The sequence below is a fragment of the Larus michahellis genome, chromosome 15 (genome assembly GCF_964199755.1).
Source record: "Larus michahellis chromosome 15, bLarMic1.1, whole genome shotgun sequence".
NCBI lineage: Eukaryota > Metazoa > Chordata > Aves > Charadriiformes > Laridae > Larus > Larus michahellis.
Window position 1 is genome coordinate 2,917,216 of NC_133910.1, and position 18,440 is coordinate 2,935,655.

The 18,440-nt window shown below is 53.4% G+C and overlaps 2 protein-coding genes across 3 annotated transcripts; one reads left to right on the forward strand and one right to left on the reverse strand.

Annotated features, from left to right (window-relative positions):
- Positions 1 to 815: 815 nt before the first annotated feature.
- WDR31 (WD repeat domain 31) lies at positions 816 to 8,921 on the forward strand. Its single transcript, XM_074608829.1, has 9 exons — positions 816 to 956; positions 1,763 to 1,892; positions 2,350 to 2,424; positions 3,436 to 3,580; positions 3,665 to 3,765; positions 4,362 to 4,429; positions 4,887 to 5,028; positions 6,234 to 6,396; positions 8,761 to 8,921. The coding sequence occupies exons 1-9, from the start codon at positions 910 to 912 to the stop codon at positions 8,919 to 8,921; spliced, it is 1,032 nt and encodes a 343-aa protein (XP_074464930.1). The 5' UTR covers positions 816 to 909.
- Positions 8,922 to 9,004: 83 nt separating this feature from the next.
- Positions 9,005 to 18,236, reverse strand: PRPF4 (pre-mRNA splicing tri-snRNP complex factor PRPF4). 2 transcript variants are annotated; one of them, XM_074608828.1, is made up of 15 exons: positions 18,063 to 18,236; positions 17,160 to 17,337; positions 16,768 to 16,954; positions 16,463 to 16,550; positions 15,586 to 15,665; positions 15,225 to 15,318; positions 14,214 to 14,308; positions 13,844 to 13,902; positions 13,088 to 13,211; positions 11,806 to 11,895; positions 11,387 to 11,509; positions 11,126 to 11,233; positions 10,919 to 11,037; positions 10,537 to 10,737; positions 9,005 to 10,131 (listed from the first exon to the last, which is right to left on the reverse strand). In XM_074608828.1, the coding sequence occupies exons 1-14, from the start codon at positions 18,132 to 18,134 to the stop codon at positions 10,544 to 10,546; spliced, it is 1,611 nt and encodes a 536-aa protein (XP_074464929.1). In that variant the 5' UTR covers positions 18,135 to 18,236; the 3' UTR covers positions 9,005 to 10,131; positions 10,537 to 10,543. The 2 variants fall into 2 exon arrangements, with proteins under 2 accessions (XP_074464929.1, XP_074464928.1); XM_074608827.1 differs by having other exon boundaries at positions 9,005 to 10,737; positions 18,063 to 18,235.
- Between the last annotated feature and the right edge of the window lie 204 nt (positions 18,237 to 18,440).

Genomic DNA, 18,440 nt, shown 5'->3' on the forward strand with positions numbered 1-18,440 from the left:
GCCCCATCCCTGGAGACATTCAAGGCCAGGCTGGATGAGGCTCTGAGCGACCTGGTCTAGTTGAAGATGTCCCTGCTGACTGCAGGGGGGTTGGACTGGATGGCCTTTAGAGGTCCCTTCCAACCCAAGACATTCTGTGATTCTATGGTGCAGGCGCTGGCTGTCATGATGCTCCTTTTGGGGGATGCCCTGGGACCAGGCAGGCTGGTCTCAGCCTGGACAGCAAGTATTTCTTTGCTGAAGGCATCTGGCTTAGCAAGATGGTCTTGTCTAGCCCGGACCTGGGGTTTGGACATAGAAGCTGCTGTTCCCAAAGTGTTCCTCAGCCTGTGGGAAGACCACGTCAAGCTTTACGTTAAGCCAGGCTGGTCCACTGAAGTGCGGGCTGCCTGTGACCGCAGTTTTCTTGGTCTAAAGATCCAGTCCCACCGGTCAGCTTCAGTCTGAAGGTGTTTGCGTTTGCCGGTCTAGAGGTTGGGACCTCTGGGAAATATGGAAGTCAAGAGCAGATACTGGAGTGAGAGGAGCTGTTAGGCGCTAGAGGAATTACAGGCAGCAGCTCCATCTCTGTCATGGCCTCACCATGCTTGGATGTCCTTAGAGCTCAGCTGGAAGGTCCCAGTAAGCTCATCTCTGAAGCTGGCTCTGCTCCAAGCAAAAAGTTTGACTGGGGAGCGCCAGATGTCCCATCTTCTGAGCTTTTTCCTCTGACCCTAAATGAAGTTAAGACATAGATAACGTATTATCAGCAGTTTATCCCCTATGTGTAAGAAGCAGAAACCTCTCTGGCTTCCCAGTAATGCCGTGTCTCTTCGCCCCCAGGTCACGGCCCAGCAGAAGGTGCCTGAGATGCTGATGTGATGTTCAGCGCTGCTGGCCATAGCGGGAGCCGCGCTCCTCAGGGGGGCTATGGGGAAGCTGCAGAGTAAAATCAGCTTCCACCCTGCCAAATACAGGTAACGCAGCCCCAGGTGGTCGTGTCTTGAGTCAATAAACCAGTTATGAGAGGGAATGGAGAACAGCAAATGAACAGAGAATACAGCGAGCACGTGGCTTTGGTTTCGTTATTGAATGTATGAATCCAATTTTCATTTTTGACTCTTGCTTCGAAAGACTGCTCGGCTTTTTTGGGGGACTGAAATCCCAAATCCAGCTTGCAGGAGGGGCCGAGCTGGTGAAGGTGGCGGGTGGTCACGCTCTGTGGTGGCCAAGGCAGAGGTCTGGAGGCTGGCAGCCCCAGGGTCACCTGTTTGCCCCAAATACCCAAAACTGCTTCGTTGTCTCTTCAAAGACTCTCGGCAGCTTTCCTCGGCAGGATGAAATAGCTCGGTATGTGGCAGGAGGGTGGGCGATCTCTGCCCTGAGACCAGCTGCCAGCACAGGGTGGCCACAGGGGGACTCGAGGTGCTTGGCAAGGCTGGTGCTAGAGCGAAGGAGGGCAGCAGAGTCCGAGGGGCGTTGGTTGGAGGGGAGGTCGGTAAGATCGAAAAGCAGCTTTCTTCTGTTCTTTGCACCAGCACAGAGTGAGTAAATGTCTAAGTGTTTGGCAGCGCTAGAGGTGGAATAGGTCTGCTCCATCCCGCCTAGTCCAGGAGATGCGTTTGTCCATTCGCAGCTTCTCTTCGGCTTCCTAAAGGCAGGTGTTGTCCTTCTCCAGCCCAGCCAGTGGTGCCACCTCCCAGACCTCGGTCTCAGAGGGAAACGTCACCCTGACTTTGCCCTAAAACGCCCTGCAGCTCCCGCCGCTGTCTCTCTGCTGCAGGGCCGATGGCTCCGTGGAAGAGACGGGACCCGTCCGAGCCGCTCGGCAGCTCGGCCCCGTGCACACCGACGCCGTCGCTGCTGTGGCTGCTCTCACGCCGGACCTGTGTGTGTCGGGAGGAAGGGATAAGGTGAGGTGCCCCTGCCACAGGGCACAACGCACCCTCACAGGCAGGAAAATGTACTGACAGAGAGAAAAGAAGGTGATGTGGTTGGAATGTGAGCTTTAAACATCTCTGCGAATGGTAACAACTTTGTCAGTTCCTGAATTTAGAAAGAAAAGATGAGCTTAGAGCGAGGGCACACGCTGAAGCACATTGAATCAAATTTTATAACCTTCTCCAGAGCTCAGATCGCATCCAGTGCTCTCATCCAGGCTTGGGATCGCTGGACTGGCCCTTTTCTTATGTTACCTGGCAGTGGGTGGGCTCTAAAGACAGCTGTGTTTGCCACAGCAGCTCAAAACCAGACGAATCTGTTCCCTCTTCAAGCTCGGACTGTGTGTGGGTCTCGGTATAACGTAACCAAGAACGTGCGTGGTCCTCCTTCGCCTGTGGCCGCTGCTGACACCTCTCCCTGCCCCTGCAGAGTGTGGCCGTTTGCCGCTGGAGATCCGGGGCTGCGCTGCAGCGGTTCGTGGGGCACCAGCGGGAGGTCACCAAGGTGAGTGCTGGGGTCTCCTGTCGGGAACCGGGAATGATGGAGCGATGGTTTGTCAGGCACAGAGGGCTCGCCTTGCTCCATCAGAAGGCGAGGGCAGGGCATCAGAACGCATCAGGTTTTTCCCAGGGTCCCAACTGGCATTTTGCTGTCTGGGGAAGCAGCACAGAGGGGTTGCCTCTGGACCAAACAGGGCTCCAGGGGGCTTGGACGTATGCTTATCTTCCCCTCCAAGAGACTGTGTAGCAAAAACTCAGCATGAATTACTAGGTCAAGTTTTCGATTCAGAGATGCCGTTTTCTTCAGGTCTCGTTCCACTAGAGTCATCGTTATTGTAGAAATCAGCCATGCCTGGGAACAGCGGGGCTTTCATTTTCCTTCTGGCATCCTGATTACAAAGCCAAACATGCTACTCGGAGACCAAACACGGGACACATGAGCAAACGCACACGTGTGCGCAGCGTGGCCGGTGCACCTCCGGCTGGGGGCAGTCCCAGTGGGTGCGGGTCCCCTGTGCTGTGGGGTATTGGAGGGATGAAGGGGGCTTCGTTCATCCCACTGCGCAAAGCAACCGTGCGCTGGGCTCATTTGGGTTTTCGAGGAAGTTTTTCCCATAAAATTAATGGTTTCTGAGAATAGGATCCACAAACACCCCCCCACCGTCCAGCTCTCCGGTTGTGCGAGGATGTGGGTGCCGCTGGCGGGTGGCACACCATCGCTGCCCAACGGCCCCCACGGCGTGGCCGCAGTCGGGGCTGCAGCGGTGGCACTGGGGCTGGCGGTTCCCCAGCCCCGCTGTGGGGGGTTTGCCCGTGGCCAGGGTCCGGCAGAGCAGAAGGAAGCGGGAGTCGCAGCACAGGCATCGGGCAATAGCCAGCATAGCCAAACCAGAGTCAGGCTCTCCCCGGTCACGGTTCTGCACGTCTTGGGTTTGGCACGACCGTGGGAGTGCTCTGCCATCCCCGGCTGGTGGGTGAGGACAGTAACCGGCTTCTCCCGTCTTGTCTTGGGCAGGTCACCTCTGCCCGTGACTCAAACAGAGTCTTCAGCGCATCCCGGGACAAGACGGTGATGATGTGGGAGCTTCACAGGACTTCGGGGCCAAGCCAGCGCTTTCCAGGCCATGACCTGGTGGTTACTGGACTGGCCGTGAGCCCGGGTGAGGAGCAGCGCGCCCCCTTCCCCAGGGATTCCTTGGCAACTTTTTTTGACTTCTGTTTTTAACGTTAACTTGTGGTTGCAGATGCCTCGCAGCTGTGCACGGGCTCACGAGACAACACCGTGTGCAAGTGGGACATAGAGACCGGAGAGTGTCTGGGCAGAGCCGCTATCTCCAGGAATCTGGTAGGAGCCGCTGCTTCCCTGCATCCCATGGTGGCACCTCGCTGCCTGCGCGGTCATGTCGCACGTGAAGCCGTGTAGAGTGAATCTGCTCCGAGCCTGGCGCCACAAAAGCTCTTGGGGCGCTGCGCAGGTTACCTCTGCGCCTGGGGAGCCCAAAGCTTGAGGCTGGTTACTCCGTTCTCCAGGTAACAACAAATCCAGGAGCACAAAGATACCAAGAAACATACGGCGATATATTCGTGCTGCAGCTCAGAGCTGTTGGGAAGCACGTTGTGCAGTGGGGGCCGCGTTCCCTTCAGTACCAGCCCAGCAGCGGAGCTGCCGTGGGCACCATCTTCTGGTGCCCGCGGTACCCCTGTTCCCATGGCTCCGTGTCCTGTTGGCACCTCCCTGCCTGCAGACAACCCCCGGTCACCGCCCTGGCATCAAACCCCGTAGGGGAGCAGCTTCGGTGGGAAGCAGAAAAACACTTTATCCAACATTTCCTGCTCATCACCCAGCACGAGGAGGGATCTCGGTGGCTCTGCATCTGTGGGTGGACGCCGGCCTGGGCTGCGTGCCGAGGCGGGTTCCTGCTCATCCTTTCCTCTCCGCAGGTCACACATCTGTGCTGGGTTCCTGGGGGGCCTTACGTCGTCCAGACCTCAGAGGATAAAACGATCAGGTAAATTGTACACGCGGCCGCAGAGAAGGGAGTTACAGCCTGGGGGCACGTGGGGATTATGGCCGATGCCAGTGCACAAGGGGCTGTTTCTTTGGTTGTTTGTCCACCGCCTGGTCTCCTGTACCCTGCTGGGGTGGCTGGAAGCCACCCTCCAGCTCACCGGGGTCTTGGAGCGTGGTCTCTTGCCAGGGGAGGACAGTATGGGGACACCGGTGGCTGTAAGCAGCAGTGGGAGGTGACTGCAGGTAAAAATGAGAATTTATTAAAAAGAAATCTCAGCACAGCTGCTCTGGCTGGAGATTGATCCGGGAGAGGGAAGTGCAGGGATGGGAGCTCGGCTTGCTGGGGGGGAGGGATGGGGGCTGCCCCGGGGGATGGCAGCGGGAGGGCACCAAGGGAAGCCCATCCTGGCACGGCGGCGTTGGGAGTCCTCCTTCGCCACTCCTGCTCCTTGCAGGGTCTGGGACAGCCGGCAGCTGCAGGTGGCACACGCCTTCCCAGCCCAGCAGCACATTCAGACCAGCTGCGACGTGAGCCCGGACGGGCGGCTCTGCCTCAGCACCAGCAGCGGCTGCGCGGGGGAGGGCGGCGAGGCCACCGTGAGTCTGATGGGCACCACGTCCTGCTTTTTCTGGTTTGTTTTCTCAAATGTCCGCAGCGTACAGTGGAAAGCAACAGATCGGTGCTCCAAGGATCTGCTTGCTCCCACTGCGTTGGCCTTATGCTGGTGTCTTCCTGCCTGTCCCTTTGGCGAGTCTTCTGCTCAGAGAATATCTAAGCAGGTGTTCTTCCTGATTAAAGCACTGGGATTTAGTGCCAGTAACGGCATGAGCACGAGGTTCTTGCAGAAAGCCCCGTGCTGGAGGAGTTTCCAAAGCAGGGATTCGGCCCTGCGTGTGAGCAGCAGGCGCATGGGACCATCCCATCCCAGGGGAGCGGGGCTGAGGACGGGAGCTGGAGAGGGGGTTCTCTGCCCGCGCGGCCTGAGCCCATCAGCTCCAATGGGCGCGGAACAGACACTGTCCTGCGCTGAGCAACACAGGGCTAACTTCCCTTCTAATGCTGGGGAAAACTTGCACTTTTGGAAGACTTTAGTGTCTGAATTAATGAAAATATTTACTTTATAGCCAGCTAGGCTATGTGGGATTCAAGGTCTCGGCATTTTCAAGCCATGCCAGGTGCAGGGATGAGGAGGAGCGAGGCCTGGGCACTTGACCCAAGCTGGCCAACAGGATTATTTCATACCATGATGATGTAATTCGATATAAATTAGAAAGTTTTCTGTGTAGTCTGTCTCTCCCTCGATGGCGTTGCTGGGCCCTTGAGTCTTTCCCTTCGTCCCAAAGCCATTGCCAACAGAGTTGTCCCCTGCTGGGAGTACACGGCTTCCTACTGATATAATTGGCTGAGTATAATTCTTGTATGTCTTATATTAGTATTGCGATCAATTCTAGTTCTTTATTATTATTGTTATAGTCTTATCCTATTGGATCTATTTATATTTCAACCCTCGTGTTTCCTTATTTTCCCCGATTCATCGGGTGATAGAATGATTGTCTAAACGACAACAAACTGCTATGGGTTTTCTCAAACCATAACAGACACCAACAGTGAAAATCCTTCAGGGTTCAAAGTCCTCCAGGACTGTGAGCATGAGCAGGGGACAAAGGCAGGAGACGCTATACTCGGAGGGTTGGCGAGGAGCCCTTTATCCAAAACCATCTTCCTTCCTTCATGAAACAGCTCCGTTTTGCAAGTGACGGAAGCAGAGCCTGAGCTCTAAACGCTGCCCGTTGCCTTGCAGCTGTGGGACCTGCGGCAGACGCGGGACCGAGTGCGGGAGTACAAAGGGCATTTCCAGACCACGACCTCCTGCGTCTTCCTTCCCCGGGGCCCAGCGCTCGTCCCCAGCATCGCCACGGCCTCGCGCGACAGCACAGTGAAGGTCTGGGAGCGGGACACTGGAGGTAGGGGAGGGTCCTGCCCACTCCCTGTGCCTCACCCGGGGATAACACAACTGCTTCCTTCGGTTCTGTCTCCCGGTGGTGATGGGCATGACGAATCACAGAACGTGTTGGGTGGGAAGGGACCTCTAAAGGCCATCTAGTCCATCCCCCTGCAGTCAGCAGGGACATCTTCAACTAGATCAGGTCGCTCAGAGCCTCATCCAGCCTGGCCTTGAATGTCTCCAGGGATGGGGCCTCCACCCCCTCTCTGGGCAACCTGGGCCAGTGTCTCACCACCCTCAGTGTAAAGAACTTCTTCCTCATGGCTAATCTAACCCTGCCCTGCTCCAGTTTAAACCATTGCCCCTCGTCCTAGCGCTACACACCCTGACAAAGCCTGAAATCTCTGGGTTTTGCTCTAATCCAGCTGCAGGGCAGGGCGGTGCCCACGTGGCCAAGAAGGCCAGCTGCATCCTGGCCTGTATCAGCCATAGTGTGGCCAGCAGGACTGGGGCAGTGACTGTCCCCCTGTACTGGGCACTGGTGAGGCCCCACCTCGAGTGCTGTGTTCAATTTTGGGCCCCTCACTCCAAGAAAGACACTGAGGGGCTGGAGCAGGCCCAGAGAAGGGCAACGGAGCTGGTGAGGCGTCTGGAGCACAAGCCTTGTGAGGAGCGGCTGAGGGAGCTGGGGGTGTTCAGCCTGGAGAAGAGGAGGCTGAGGGGAGACCTTCTCGCTCTCCACAGCTCCCTGAAAGGAGGGGGCAGCCAGGGGGGGTCGGTCTCTTCTCCCAAGGAACAGGCGATGGGACAAGAGGAAATGGCCTGAAGTTATGCCAGGGGAGGTTTGGGATGGATGTTAGGAAAAATTTCTTCACCGAAAGAGTCGTCAAGCATTGGAACAGGCTGCTCACGGCAGTGGTGGAGTCGCCATCCCTGGAGGGATTTAAAAGCCGGGCAGACGTGGTGCTGAGGGACATGGGTCAGTGGTGGTTTTGGCAGTGTTGGGTTGATGGTTGGACTCGATGATCTCAAAGGTCCCTTCCAACCTAGACGATTCCATGATTTTGTGATTCTCTATGCCCCAGAGCAACCCCAGGGGCTTCTGCTTCCCCTCCAGCGAAGGAGGTTGGTTGGGCGCATAACGTCGGAGATGACGAGTGCCCTTCCCAAACTAAAAGGAAGCAATGACAGGATGGCTTTTAAAGATCCATCCAAGGTCAGCAATGAAAAGACAAATGATAAAAATCGAGAAGAACAGGGGAACTCCAGGGCTTTCCGCAGATACGAGTGGGAAGTTGTAAAGAATAGAAGTTGTGCTGGAGGATGGAGGGCTGGTGGCAGCTGCCCTTGCTCTGGTTGTCCCCTCGAAGGCGAATCACGGGCATTTCGGGGCCAACCCTGCGTGCTGGGGGACTTGGTGAGGGCCAAGTCCTCACCGCAGCTGGACGCAGAGGCTGTTGCCTGCCAGGCCCTGCCATGGCGACAGGCTGGTAGAGACCTCCTGGGAGGTGGTTCAGGTTCACAGCCGGGCACCAAACGCAGGAGGAGTCGTCAGCGTCAGACCCTCCCCGCAGCCCAGCGCTGCTCCAAATGCACCGATTTAACATGGGATGAAAACAGAAACCTGATGATCTCCCACAGAAAAGCTCTCGCCTTCCATTTCACCGACCTCCTCTTCCACGCCGCGGCCTGGGCACGCCGAGGCGGCTGCGGGGTCGGCAGCAGCTTTGTTTTGCTCCTGTTGCCTTCAAGTGGCGACCTCCACAGCCGTCAGCCTTAACTCAGGTGTTCTCTGAGGGGTGTAAGTCACCGCGAGTTGCCTGTACGTCCGTGTCCACCGCGGCTCTATCAGCAGCTCGGGGGTTGGTGTCTCTGCACAAATGCTGCCTCGGGGTATTTTTTAATAATAGACACAAACAGAAGGGCCGATGTGGTGCTGGATGTTGTAATTCTTATTTCTGCTTCTCATTTGGTGGTTTATCAAAACTGCACGGCGAGTGTAGCACAGCCCCTGGGGAGAACTTTTCTGGACCGTAAGCATTGTGGGAAAAAAAGGCAGGTTGGGAATGCCTCCCTGCGAGCCCAGTGGGGTCTGTCCATCCATCCGTCTGTCCGTCCATCCCTCCCTCCCTCCCTGTCTGCTCTCCAGGGAAGGGGCAGGCCCAACCTCAGCCTGGCTCCATGTTAGCTGGGCAATGCACAGATGCCCCGTGGGACTGTCGGGAGTGGCACGTCTCTCTTCCAGAGGGCACATCCCGCTGCCTTTGGACGCAGGGATGGGGTGCAGCTCACCCACCTCGGGCTGAGCCAGAGGGCGGGAGGTTGGTGTGGTCACATCTCACCTCAGCAAACCAAGTGTCGCGGGTGACTTTTCCCTCCCCAGCCTGCCTGGCCACCTTGTGCCTCGAGGGATCGGGACCGCTGGCCTCGCTGGCCGTCTGCGACAGCTCCACGCTGCTCTGCGCCAGTTCTAACTCCGGAATTCACGTGCTCCAGATGAGTGACCACACGGAGCTGGGGCTGGAGGAGGTGGCAGTGTTCTGACCATAGTGAACTTTCCGTGACACGGGGCAGGGAGTGCTCAGCCTCCTTCCCCTTGCTCCAGGTGGATGGAGCTGAACACGGTGCGACAGAAACCCTGCAGGGGGATTTACACCCCAGGAACAGCGCGAGTGTAAACGCAGAACAGTCACTGGCATCTGAGATTCCATCCTAAGCCAGCTGGAAACGTGGGAGCCCAGTAGGCAACTGCTGGGCCAGGATTGTCCCGTGAATGGCCACCTGATGAGAAACGCCTTGTCTTGGCTGTGCAGCTGGGGGTCCCCCGCACAGCTGCCAGGCTCGGGTGGGCCCTTTAGGTGACACTTCAGGAGATGCTTAACCAGCTTGAGCAGGCGTAGCTGTGTATCTAGGCTTCTACAAGAGGAGACTGCAATTAAAAAGTTGACTGTTAGCTGCTGGCCTCCTCCTGTTGTGTCTTCCCTAGGAGTGAGCGAGGGAGCATAGAGAGCTGCTAACTAAAGGCCACCGTGCTGCTGGAAGGGAGCAGAAAGCCCCCAAACACTCTGCTAGGAGAAAAGTAACTCATAAGCGGGTTTGGGTTTTTTATTTCTTAAGACATGATCTCCAACTGCACTGCAAGCACCGAGAGCAAAACTGTGTTCATGTTCCCAAGGAACACGGACAGCTGCTCTCCAGCTGGCAACGGGGAGATGAATCCGTCTTTTCTCCTGCAGGTTTTTACGACAGCGGGCAGAAATCAAACTGTGGCGTGAAGTACCTCTCATTTCTCCATTCCTCAGTCAGACCCAGAGGCCAGGGTGTACATTCAAAACATGCTTTGATTTTCCAGACCACGACACTTGCAAAATGTCAATTTAAAGAATAAACAACAAATAAGAAAGCTCTCCATGGTAGAAGTTCGAACAAGACAATCCTACACGGAAACAGCCGCCTTCCTGTCATCTCAGGTGAGACGCAGCAGAAGCTCAACCAGGAGATGCCTCCGTGGATTGGAAACACCCAGTTCACAGGACAGCTCAAGGAGCTACGGCACGGGACGGTCTGAGGTGGTACGTGGAAATGACAAATTTCCCTGGCCTTTAACATCCACTGTGAGCGAACGCCAAGCGGGTACAGACCTCCGTTCACAGGCTGCCTCTGCAGACAGGGGAAGCAGGGTGCTTCCTACAGATAGTTTTTCTTTCTTTAAACACAAATCATGTTTGAAGCCACAGACTCCTACCAAAGGCTCCTGGAAAATGGAAGGGAAGAAGGGTGTTAACAGGCTTAACGCACCACACCTGAGGTGTTTTGTGGCTACCTACAAATGTTTAAAACAGACTGGAGAAAACCTGAGTGCCTAACGTGGAAGGGAGGCTGGAAGCCGATGGATCATCTCCAAATTACAGCAGAAAGCAGTGTCTGCAGTAGAAAAACAAAGGCCTAAAAGGTGGGAAAACATCACCTGAGATGTGACTCCAACCAAGCCCTGGCAAATACAGGTGCGTCCAAACCACCTCAACCCAAGACCAGCCAGTGACTACAGCTGCCGTAACGCATGCTGCAACACCTGATTCCTGTTCTTTTTTTCTTTAATATAAAAAAAGCAAGTCAGTTCAAAGCCATCAACATCTCCGTTCCAGTTCACCGGTGGCACCTCTGAGCTACTCCGCTGTCCACAACTTGAAGGTTCTGTCGTAGGAGCAGGTCGCTATCAGCTGTCCGTCCAGGGAGATATCCAGTCCCATCACCTTTCCCTCGTGCCCAGCCAGCGTCTTCAACGGGGACCAGCCGGGGTGAGTCCAGATCTTTGCGGTGTTGTCGTAAGCGCCTGTGAGCAGGAAGTTCCCATGATTGGCTGCAGGTAGAGGATGAGAAAAAAGGGAAAAGTGAGATCTGCAAGTCAAAACGTGACAAATCTTCTCCTCTAACCAGTACAGGCCTTCTTGACCTGAAGATGTGGTTTTGAGTTGCCCCGTCCCCTGCCACCTCAGCTCAGGAGAGGCGGGGATAAGGAACATCAGGCAGGAGGCACTTACGTTCAAATTTCACCCCGGTCACCAGGTTCTGATGGGCAGGAATGGTGTAGATGCACTTCCTCTGGCGGAGGTCCCAAACCTTGCAAGTATTGTCTCCACTGCCAGTTGCCACGTGGTATCTGCCAAAGGGCGGAGGGAGAACGTGTCATCAGGAGCTGGGGTTTGTATGAAGAGCTCCCACGTAAACCGTGCATGCCCCTTTCTTACCCATTTGGGGAGAAGTTAACCCCGTAGATCTCCTTCAGGTGGCCTTCTAGAAACATGATACAGCGTCCTGTGCGCAAGTCCCACACCCGGCCAAAAGCATCCAGTCCTCTGGGAAGAGAGAACCTGAGCGTCAACCACCGGACTTCAGCAACTGCCAGAGTGCACTGCTTAGCCTCAGCAGCTGAAATCGCTGGGGCGCCTGGCATCAGGCAGCAATAAAACCTTGACCATATTTCACGTCCAGTCCTGACGCAAACTCACCCAGTGCCAGCAAGAGACCCGTCCGTGTGAAAGGCAATGTCATAGACCCCTTTGCTGTGCCCCTCCTGATGGAGAATCTCTTCCTGAGCTTCCAAGTCCCACAAGCGCCACGAGTGATCGTAGCTGTAAAAACAAAGCATTTGTCCAACTAAATGTATCTCCAAGGAGAATAACGGGATATTTCACTAACTCTGTGGGCATTTTATTTCCAACTGGAGACCAACAGGGTCTCACATGAGGGGCAGAGAAAGGAATCCCAATGACTTGCTGTTATTTACATTGCAACAGTCCAGCTGTTGTCAAGAATGGCCAACCCTTGCCTGTGCTGGGCTCCTCTGCGGACAAGCAGTGACACCCACTGGGCTACCAGCCAGACAGCTAATGGTAATGTCTTAAAGCAAATAACGCCATCTCCATACCAGGTAGTACCCAGGAACCTCCCAGACGGGTGCCACATCACACGTGCCACTCTCATGCTGTGTCCTTCAATATCTGCCACCGGTTCATCACTGAAAAACAGACACAAAAATCATCGGACACTGATCAGAGGTGGCTGGCTCTAGCCAGGCCTTTGCAAACGTTACGATCACAGCAAGGCAGCTGCTAATTAAAGTCGAGCCGGACAGGAAAATCAGAGTTTAAGTAATGACTCTGAATTCTGCCTGTTGTTCACACAGTTAGAGCTCTAACCAAAACCCCTTTATCCACATTCATGTTGGTTATAAAGTTCTCCCAGGATAATTATTTCCTGAAAATTAACAAGGCCCTTGTTAATAGCACTTTGAAAGTACTAACAGCGGAAACAAAACGTGGGCTCCCTGGGCAGCAGGGAGCTTTACTGTAACTACCCCAAACTACAACAAATCCAGCTATTCTGGGGAACCACAGGGCAGGCGGGACAGAGTGAATATTTCTTCTCCCAGAATTACAGGCGTCAGAGCAGTTGCCTTTGGCAGAAGGCCTGAACAGCATTTAGAGTTTCTTTCCAACAGACCAATTAAAGAGACGTGGTCACATGAGACTAATAAACAACCTGTCCCTTCGCACAGGTACGCTTCTGCAATTAGACACGGTGGCTTTCAGCTAAGGATAAACAACTGAGGATCTGAGAGCTGCCTGCCTCCTCCTCAGGTGCGCTGCAGGGCTCCACTGTTCAAACACAGGCAGTGCCAGGGCTCGGTATCTGCACCGTTCTCTTCTTCACAGGCTCGAGACAGATGCTGTGCATCTTCCAAAACTAATGCTGTGCAATGACGGAGCCGCTTGTTTCTATTACTGGATGAAGCTATGGTACGTGGTCACGTATTTATTTGGTTAGTCCTTCCCTGAATACTGGTGCTTCCCAGTAACTCAAAAGTTCAATTCTTAATATCCAAGAGGGGAAATTTTCTCCTAATTAAAAGGTTAGAATGAAACGATCTCCAAATCTTCCATCCAAAACCCAAAGCAGATTACCAATGCCCAGCAGCAATTCTGACTTGATTCTTTTCAGATGATTTCCCCTCACCTTGATTCCCCTAATCAGGGTGATCTCTTTTCCTGCTGAAGAAGGTGGCACATACTGAGGCCAGGAATTGCACTGGTATAGCTACAAGAAAAGGTTATATTTGCAGGAGGATGGTAAATGTTCAGTGTTTAAGAACAGAAAATAAACCCCAAACCAACAATGCTGCAGCTGTGCATGTCTGGTATCGTTCTGACCTTTCGAGGCTCCAGAGTTTGACAGACCCATCAGCCGCACAGGAGGCCAGGTTAACGTCCTTCTTGTCTAGGGAGACAGTGGCTTTGGGATGGAAGACTATTGCTCCTACATTGGTGTTATGTCCTTAAGAGAAAGGAAAATCAAAATTCACAGTCTGCCACATGATCTAGGCCAGTTCTTCAGAAAAACAGCATTTCTTTCTTACTAATTAATCAGGTACCATTGAACACTTTCGCTGTGTCCTCCCACATTGTGTATGTTGCATTGTAACTATCAGACACATCCGTCCTGCAAACAGCTAAACTGCACGTCCTGCAGCAGCCCCCACTGATGCCAAGGTTTATAACCCTCAAAATGTAGTGAAAAATTAACATATAAATCAAGAGATTTGTTCTCACATTTGTATTCAGTCAAAGTTGTGACCACTGTTCAAAGAACCTCACGGCTGTTAAGTGTCCTGGCCAAAAATGCTGATATTTGGCTCAGAATAACTCAAACCCGGTTTTGAAACAAAACAAAACAAGATCATTCAGAAACAACAAACTCAGGTCTTGTCTGTAAGAGAAAGGCCAGGACTTCCTCTTGATTATGAGACACACGCCCGTGCTCTGCAAGCCTGAGTGATGCTCTCATTAGAATAAAATCTGCCCAAAGAACAGTATGTTTTGAGCCACAAAGTAATTCAGATACGGGAACTCAACCCAGAGGGGAACAAAAGAACTAAGCAAAGAGCCTCCGTGAAAGTCATTCTCTACCTCGTAAGGTGTGGACAAGGTTGCAGTCGGGCACAGACCAGAGCTTGCACAACCCGCTCCTGTTGAACACAAGAGATAGATGTCAGTGTAGACAGGAACATCAAAGAGCTCAAACACAGAGCTGCAAAACCACCCGGGGGGGTTCTGCGGCAGCTAAAATACCGATACACTTTGGGCAACCAACCATAGGAACTAACGGACTCAGATTCAAATCTCCGCTAAGCTCTAAAACAGGGTGAAGAGAGTTCAGAGCAGGAAGAAAAATAATTTCTGAACTCTCACAATTCACAGGCCTCCAGTAACATCCTTCTCCTTCACTCCTGCTGTGCTCTGCCAGCCCCCACAGCAAGAGCTGTAAAAGAAAACTTACCAACAGGCCGTAGCAAGGAGTTTGGAATTGGGGCTGAAGTGGCAGTAGGACAGTGGGCGATCGTCTCCAATCTGGCTGCAGAAGTTATTCAAGGACTGTAACCAAAGAAAACAATAAATGAGTGAAATACAAATGAGCTGGGGAAAGCCCTGGCCAAAGACAGGAGGCAGCAGAGGCCTTTCAAAGTCATTTTCACAGGGAGGAGGTACCTCGGAGCCACTCCAGCTCCCAGCAGGAGGGCCACCGAGCCAGCCTGGCCGATGTAAGCTAGCACGGCCCTGGGGCACAGCTTAGGTCTCACTGTGCCACCCATGGTACTTGCCACCAATAACCCCGCAGGCCTGCTTTGAAACTACGGTTTTGACAGAGAAGTTACTGTACTTTTGGCCTCTTCCTGCAACTCATCCAATGAATGCAAGGAGACAGACTAGGGCAGGCAGCGTGGCGCGCTCAGGGGAGAAGCAAATCCCCTGGCAGCGAATGCCTCTGGGTGTAAGCAGGATTAGTGGCAGCACACCGTGCTTGAGCCTCTCTGCTCCGTTAAGCTGGGAATCTGACTTAACATGCTCGAAAGGGGCGTCTCGGTCATCTCAGACATATTTTGCATTACCGTGTTGGTTCTTATTTCCCTTGGTTTTATGCACTACTGACCATTTCCAGGAAGAGGAAAGTGAGCAGTCCCTTCCCAGCCAGCTAAACCTGTGACAAAGCCAGGAACAAATTCCTTCAGTTTCACAGGCAAGGAGCGAGGCAATGCAAGGATGTCTCTTCATCCCTCTGCCGTGCAAGGGGACAACTAAAGTACATCTCTCTGAATCACTGAAGAAAGAGTTAGAACATGCTTTATGCATATCACAGGGAAAGAGAGAAAAAGCAGAGCTTTCCAACAGATGACGATGCAGAAAACTACATGCATCTGGACGCCACCTCCGGGCAGCTGCTCTCTTTCTGATCAATCTCTTTGGAAATCAGCAGTTTTAAACACAGCAGCTGAGCAGCTGCCAAACCTACTCGCAGGGATTTGTGTAGCTCCTGTCTCTGCGATGTCCTGGTTGCCTCTGGAATCTCTTTGAGCAGCCGGGCTTCTTCTAGCCGCTTCGCTGCCCTGTGAAGAGAAAAGATGGAGTAACATGTCCCTGTATTTTCCCTGCCCTGCTGCTGGAAACAGGCCTTTCCCCCTTCTTCCCCCAAACTGGGCTAATGCTGCAGTCAGTCACCGAGAACTCAAGCTCTGAGCTCACTGGACTTGTCTACCAGTGTATGTTCCCCATTCCTTTGATCTCAAGTTTCCTGCACTACCCACGGTGGGATTAGCGGCTAGATTTTACAAAAGGTTGCAGCTCCCTCCTTCATTTGGGCTGTTGTATCTCACCTGGGGAGTGAGTAGTTAGCAAGCCACAGCCGCGCTGTTTTCAGACTGCGTGGTCCTTCGTGGTACCAGGTTTGCTGATACTGTAAAAAAAGGAACAAAACCAAAGATAAAGCTAATGTGATACTGCTCTTCCATTCAGTTACCTTAGATGACTTCCTCTTAGTACATAAGTGCCACCACAGCATCTGCTCTTAAATCTTGCTGTGCTAAGGCCTCTTTTTAAGGGCGTTTTGCATAAATATAAGCCCCAGAAAAAGACATTGAGAGACAAGTCAAACCCTTTGCCCTACAGACCAGATCCTGACATGCTGCCACTTCACTCAAGAATATTCCCATTGAACACCAACTCATTTTACCTAACAATGTACAGCTGATTATACCCCTCCTTCCCTACACATCACCCAGTAAAAAGAAAGCCCAGAGCTGCAGAAATTGTCCTTATTTCTTACAGCAACCCCCAAAAATAAGGAAAAAATGGACTCCGAAAACAGAAAGGAGAAGCAGAAGGAAAGAAGCATCACAGGGAGAAACAGATGCAGTAGCAGGAACTTTTTTTTTTATCCCTGAGTATGAAGACAATCAACAATAAAGGACTCGCTGTACTAAGTAACAGTCAAATCTCCTGTTTTATATGCTGTACGCAGCATGGAATTTGGCCTGCAGTACAAGCCAGACTTAAGGCTCCTGATTTAGATAACACATTGCCACAGTTTTGCTAAAATGGGCAATACAGAAAGAGCACGGAGGGATGACATGAGAATCCACAGACCGACCAAAACTAAGAGTCCTGGACATAGAAGAGATCGTCAAAATAAGGCATCTCAGAGGGCATGATATCTATCTCCCTCAGCACTGAGAGAACAAGACAGACCATTACCTCTTCTTTGGATTTTTTCGACCTGTCATCGTCTTTCCTGGTCTTTTTTAATGCGTCTGTGCCAACCACCGAAAGGATATTTCTCAATCTAAAAAGAAACACAGTAAGTCATATTCACTCAGTGAATTCTCAGCTAATGTGACGAATAATCACTATCTGCCATTCTTTCTTCCTCCATATTCTCACTCACTGTAACAAAGCGTGACTGACTGCCAGCACGCATTGTACCCCAGCTACAAGGAAAATGTCAGGCATTTGATAAACTGAGAGTTCCCCGTTTGCAACACTCGGGGCAGACACAGCACCTCTCCCTCCTTTCTGCAGGACCCTCTCCGAAGAGCGTGATGGGCTCCCCAAGCGCTCGCAAACAGGCTTTCACTTCAGAGTCGTCGGTGGACACGTTGATCTGCCGGGCTCTCTTCCTGCGCTCAAACTCAGCCAGCACTTCCGCCTGCCGCTCGCTCATGTGGTCTTCGAGATCAAAGACCTCACCTGAGCAAAAAACCAAAACCATCAGATTGAAAACATCAACTGCATGAGAGATCCCTCTCCAACGGGAAGATCCAAACAAAGAGTCAACAGTCCAGGCAACAGCATCATGTTTTTTACTTTAAATTACGCTCAGAGTTGGTCAGAGACTTTTGAAAGCATCATGTTCCAGAGCAAGGCAGAAAGAAAAGTGGTTAAACATTCTCACCGCTGCTTATGTTGATGTTGCCAGCCTCGATCGCAGCTTTCATCCCCTCTTTTCCCAGCATCCCCGATTCTCCTTTTGCCAGACGCTCCCTTTCCTTCTCTTCCAAACTGCCATAAAAGATGGGGGCTCTCTTGGGTGGAGGACCATCGCCCTCCTCTGTGGGTTTGCTCTTTGTGGCCTAGAAGGTACAGACAGAATTTTTAGTGAGTTTTGGCTAAAAAGGAGACAACAAACAGCTTGGGGGTGCAAGAAAGCACTGCTCTGCTACAGGAAGTTAGTACATACATCACAGAGAGACCCTTAAATTGTACGTGAAACGTTTATCTTGGACAATACGGCTATGCCCCAGGTGCAAAGATAATAATAATAAATTTGCTTAGATTAGACTGTGTTGTCTTCCATTCCTTTTTTACATGCTTGGACTTCATTTTTAAAGTTATGGGCTTTTTATTTTTTAAAAAAAATTTACAAGATGAAGCTTTTCCTAATCCTGCTGAACAAGCCCCAAAACGGGCAGGAGCAACACCACCCGTCAGCTCTCGGTGCCCCCGCTGGAAAGCCGAGGGAGAAGAGAGGGAGGTGAAAGATGCACGGCTCCTTCCTCCCCGAAGAGGAGCGTTACAACAAACTTTCCAAGAAAAATTACAGGATTCCGTAAAAACGCGCGAAAAGACGTAAGCGCTCCGGTCCCGGCCCTCTGAATGGCTCCGGTATCACCGACGGCACGGGAACGCCTCCCCACACCGGGGCCTCTCCGCCACGGCAAACCCCACAACGCCCCAAAGCAACAGCGAGCCCCCGGCTCGGCCCGCGGCCTCTCCCCGCTCCTCGGGGCCCGCGGGCCGGCACCACCCCGCGCCGGTAACGGGCCCGGGGCCTCCTCCCCCCCGACCCGACACTCACCTCGGCAGGCGCGGGGGCCCGCACAGGGGGCCGGGCGCCGCCGCGCGCCGCCGGTGCCCGCACAGAGGCCATGGCAGCGGCGCGCCAGGAGGGGAGACGGGACGAGCCGCGCCGCGAACAGACCCCGCCGCCTCACAACCACTTCCGGGGGACGCGGGGCACGCCGGGAGGTGTGGCTGGGGGAACGGGCGCAGGGCACGCCGGGAGCTGCAGTGCCCGCTAGGGGCAGGACGCGCGGGGCACGCCGGGAGGTGTGGCTGGGGGAACGGGCGCAAGGCACGCCGGGAGATGCAGTGCCCGCTAGCGGCAGGACGCGCGGGGCACGCCGGGAGGTGTGGCTGGGGGAACGGGCGCAGGGCACGCCGGGAGCTGCAGTGC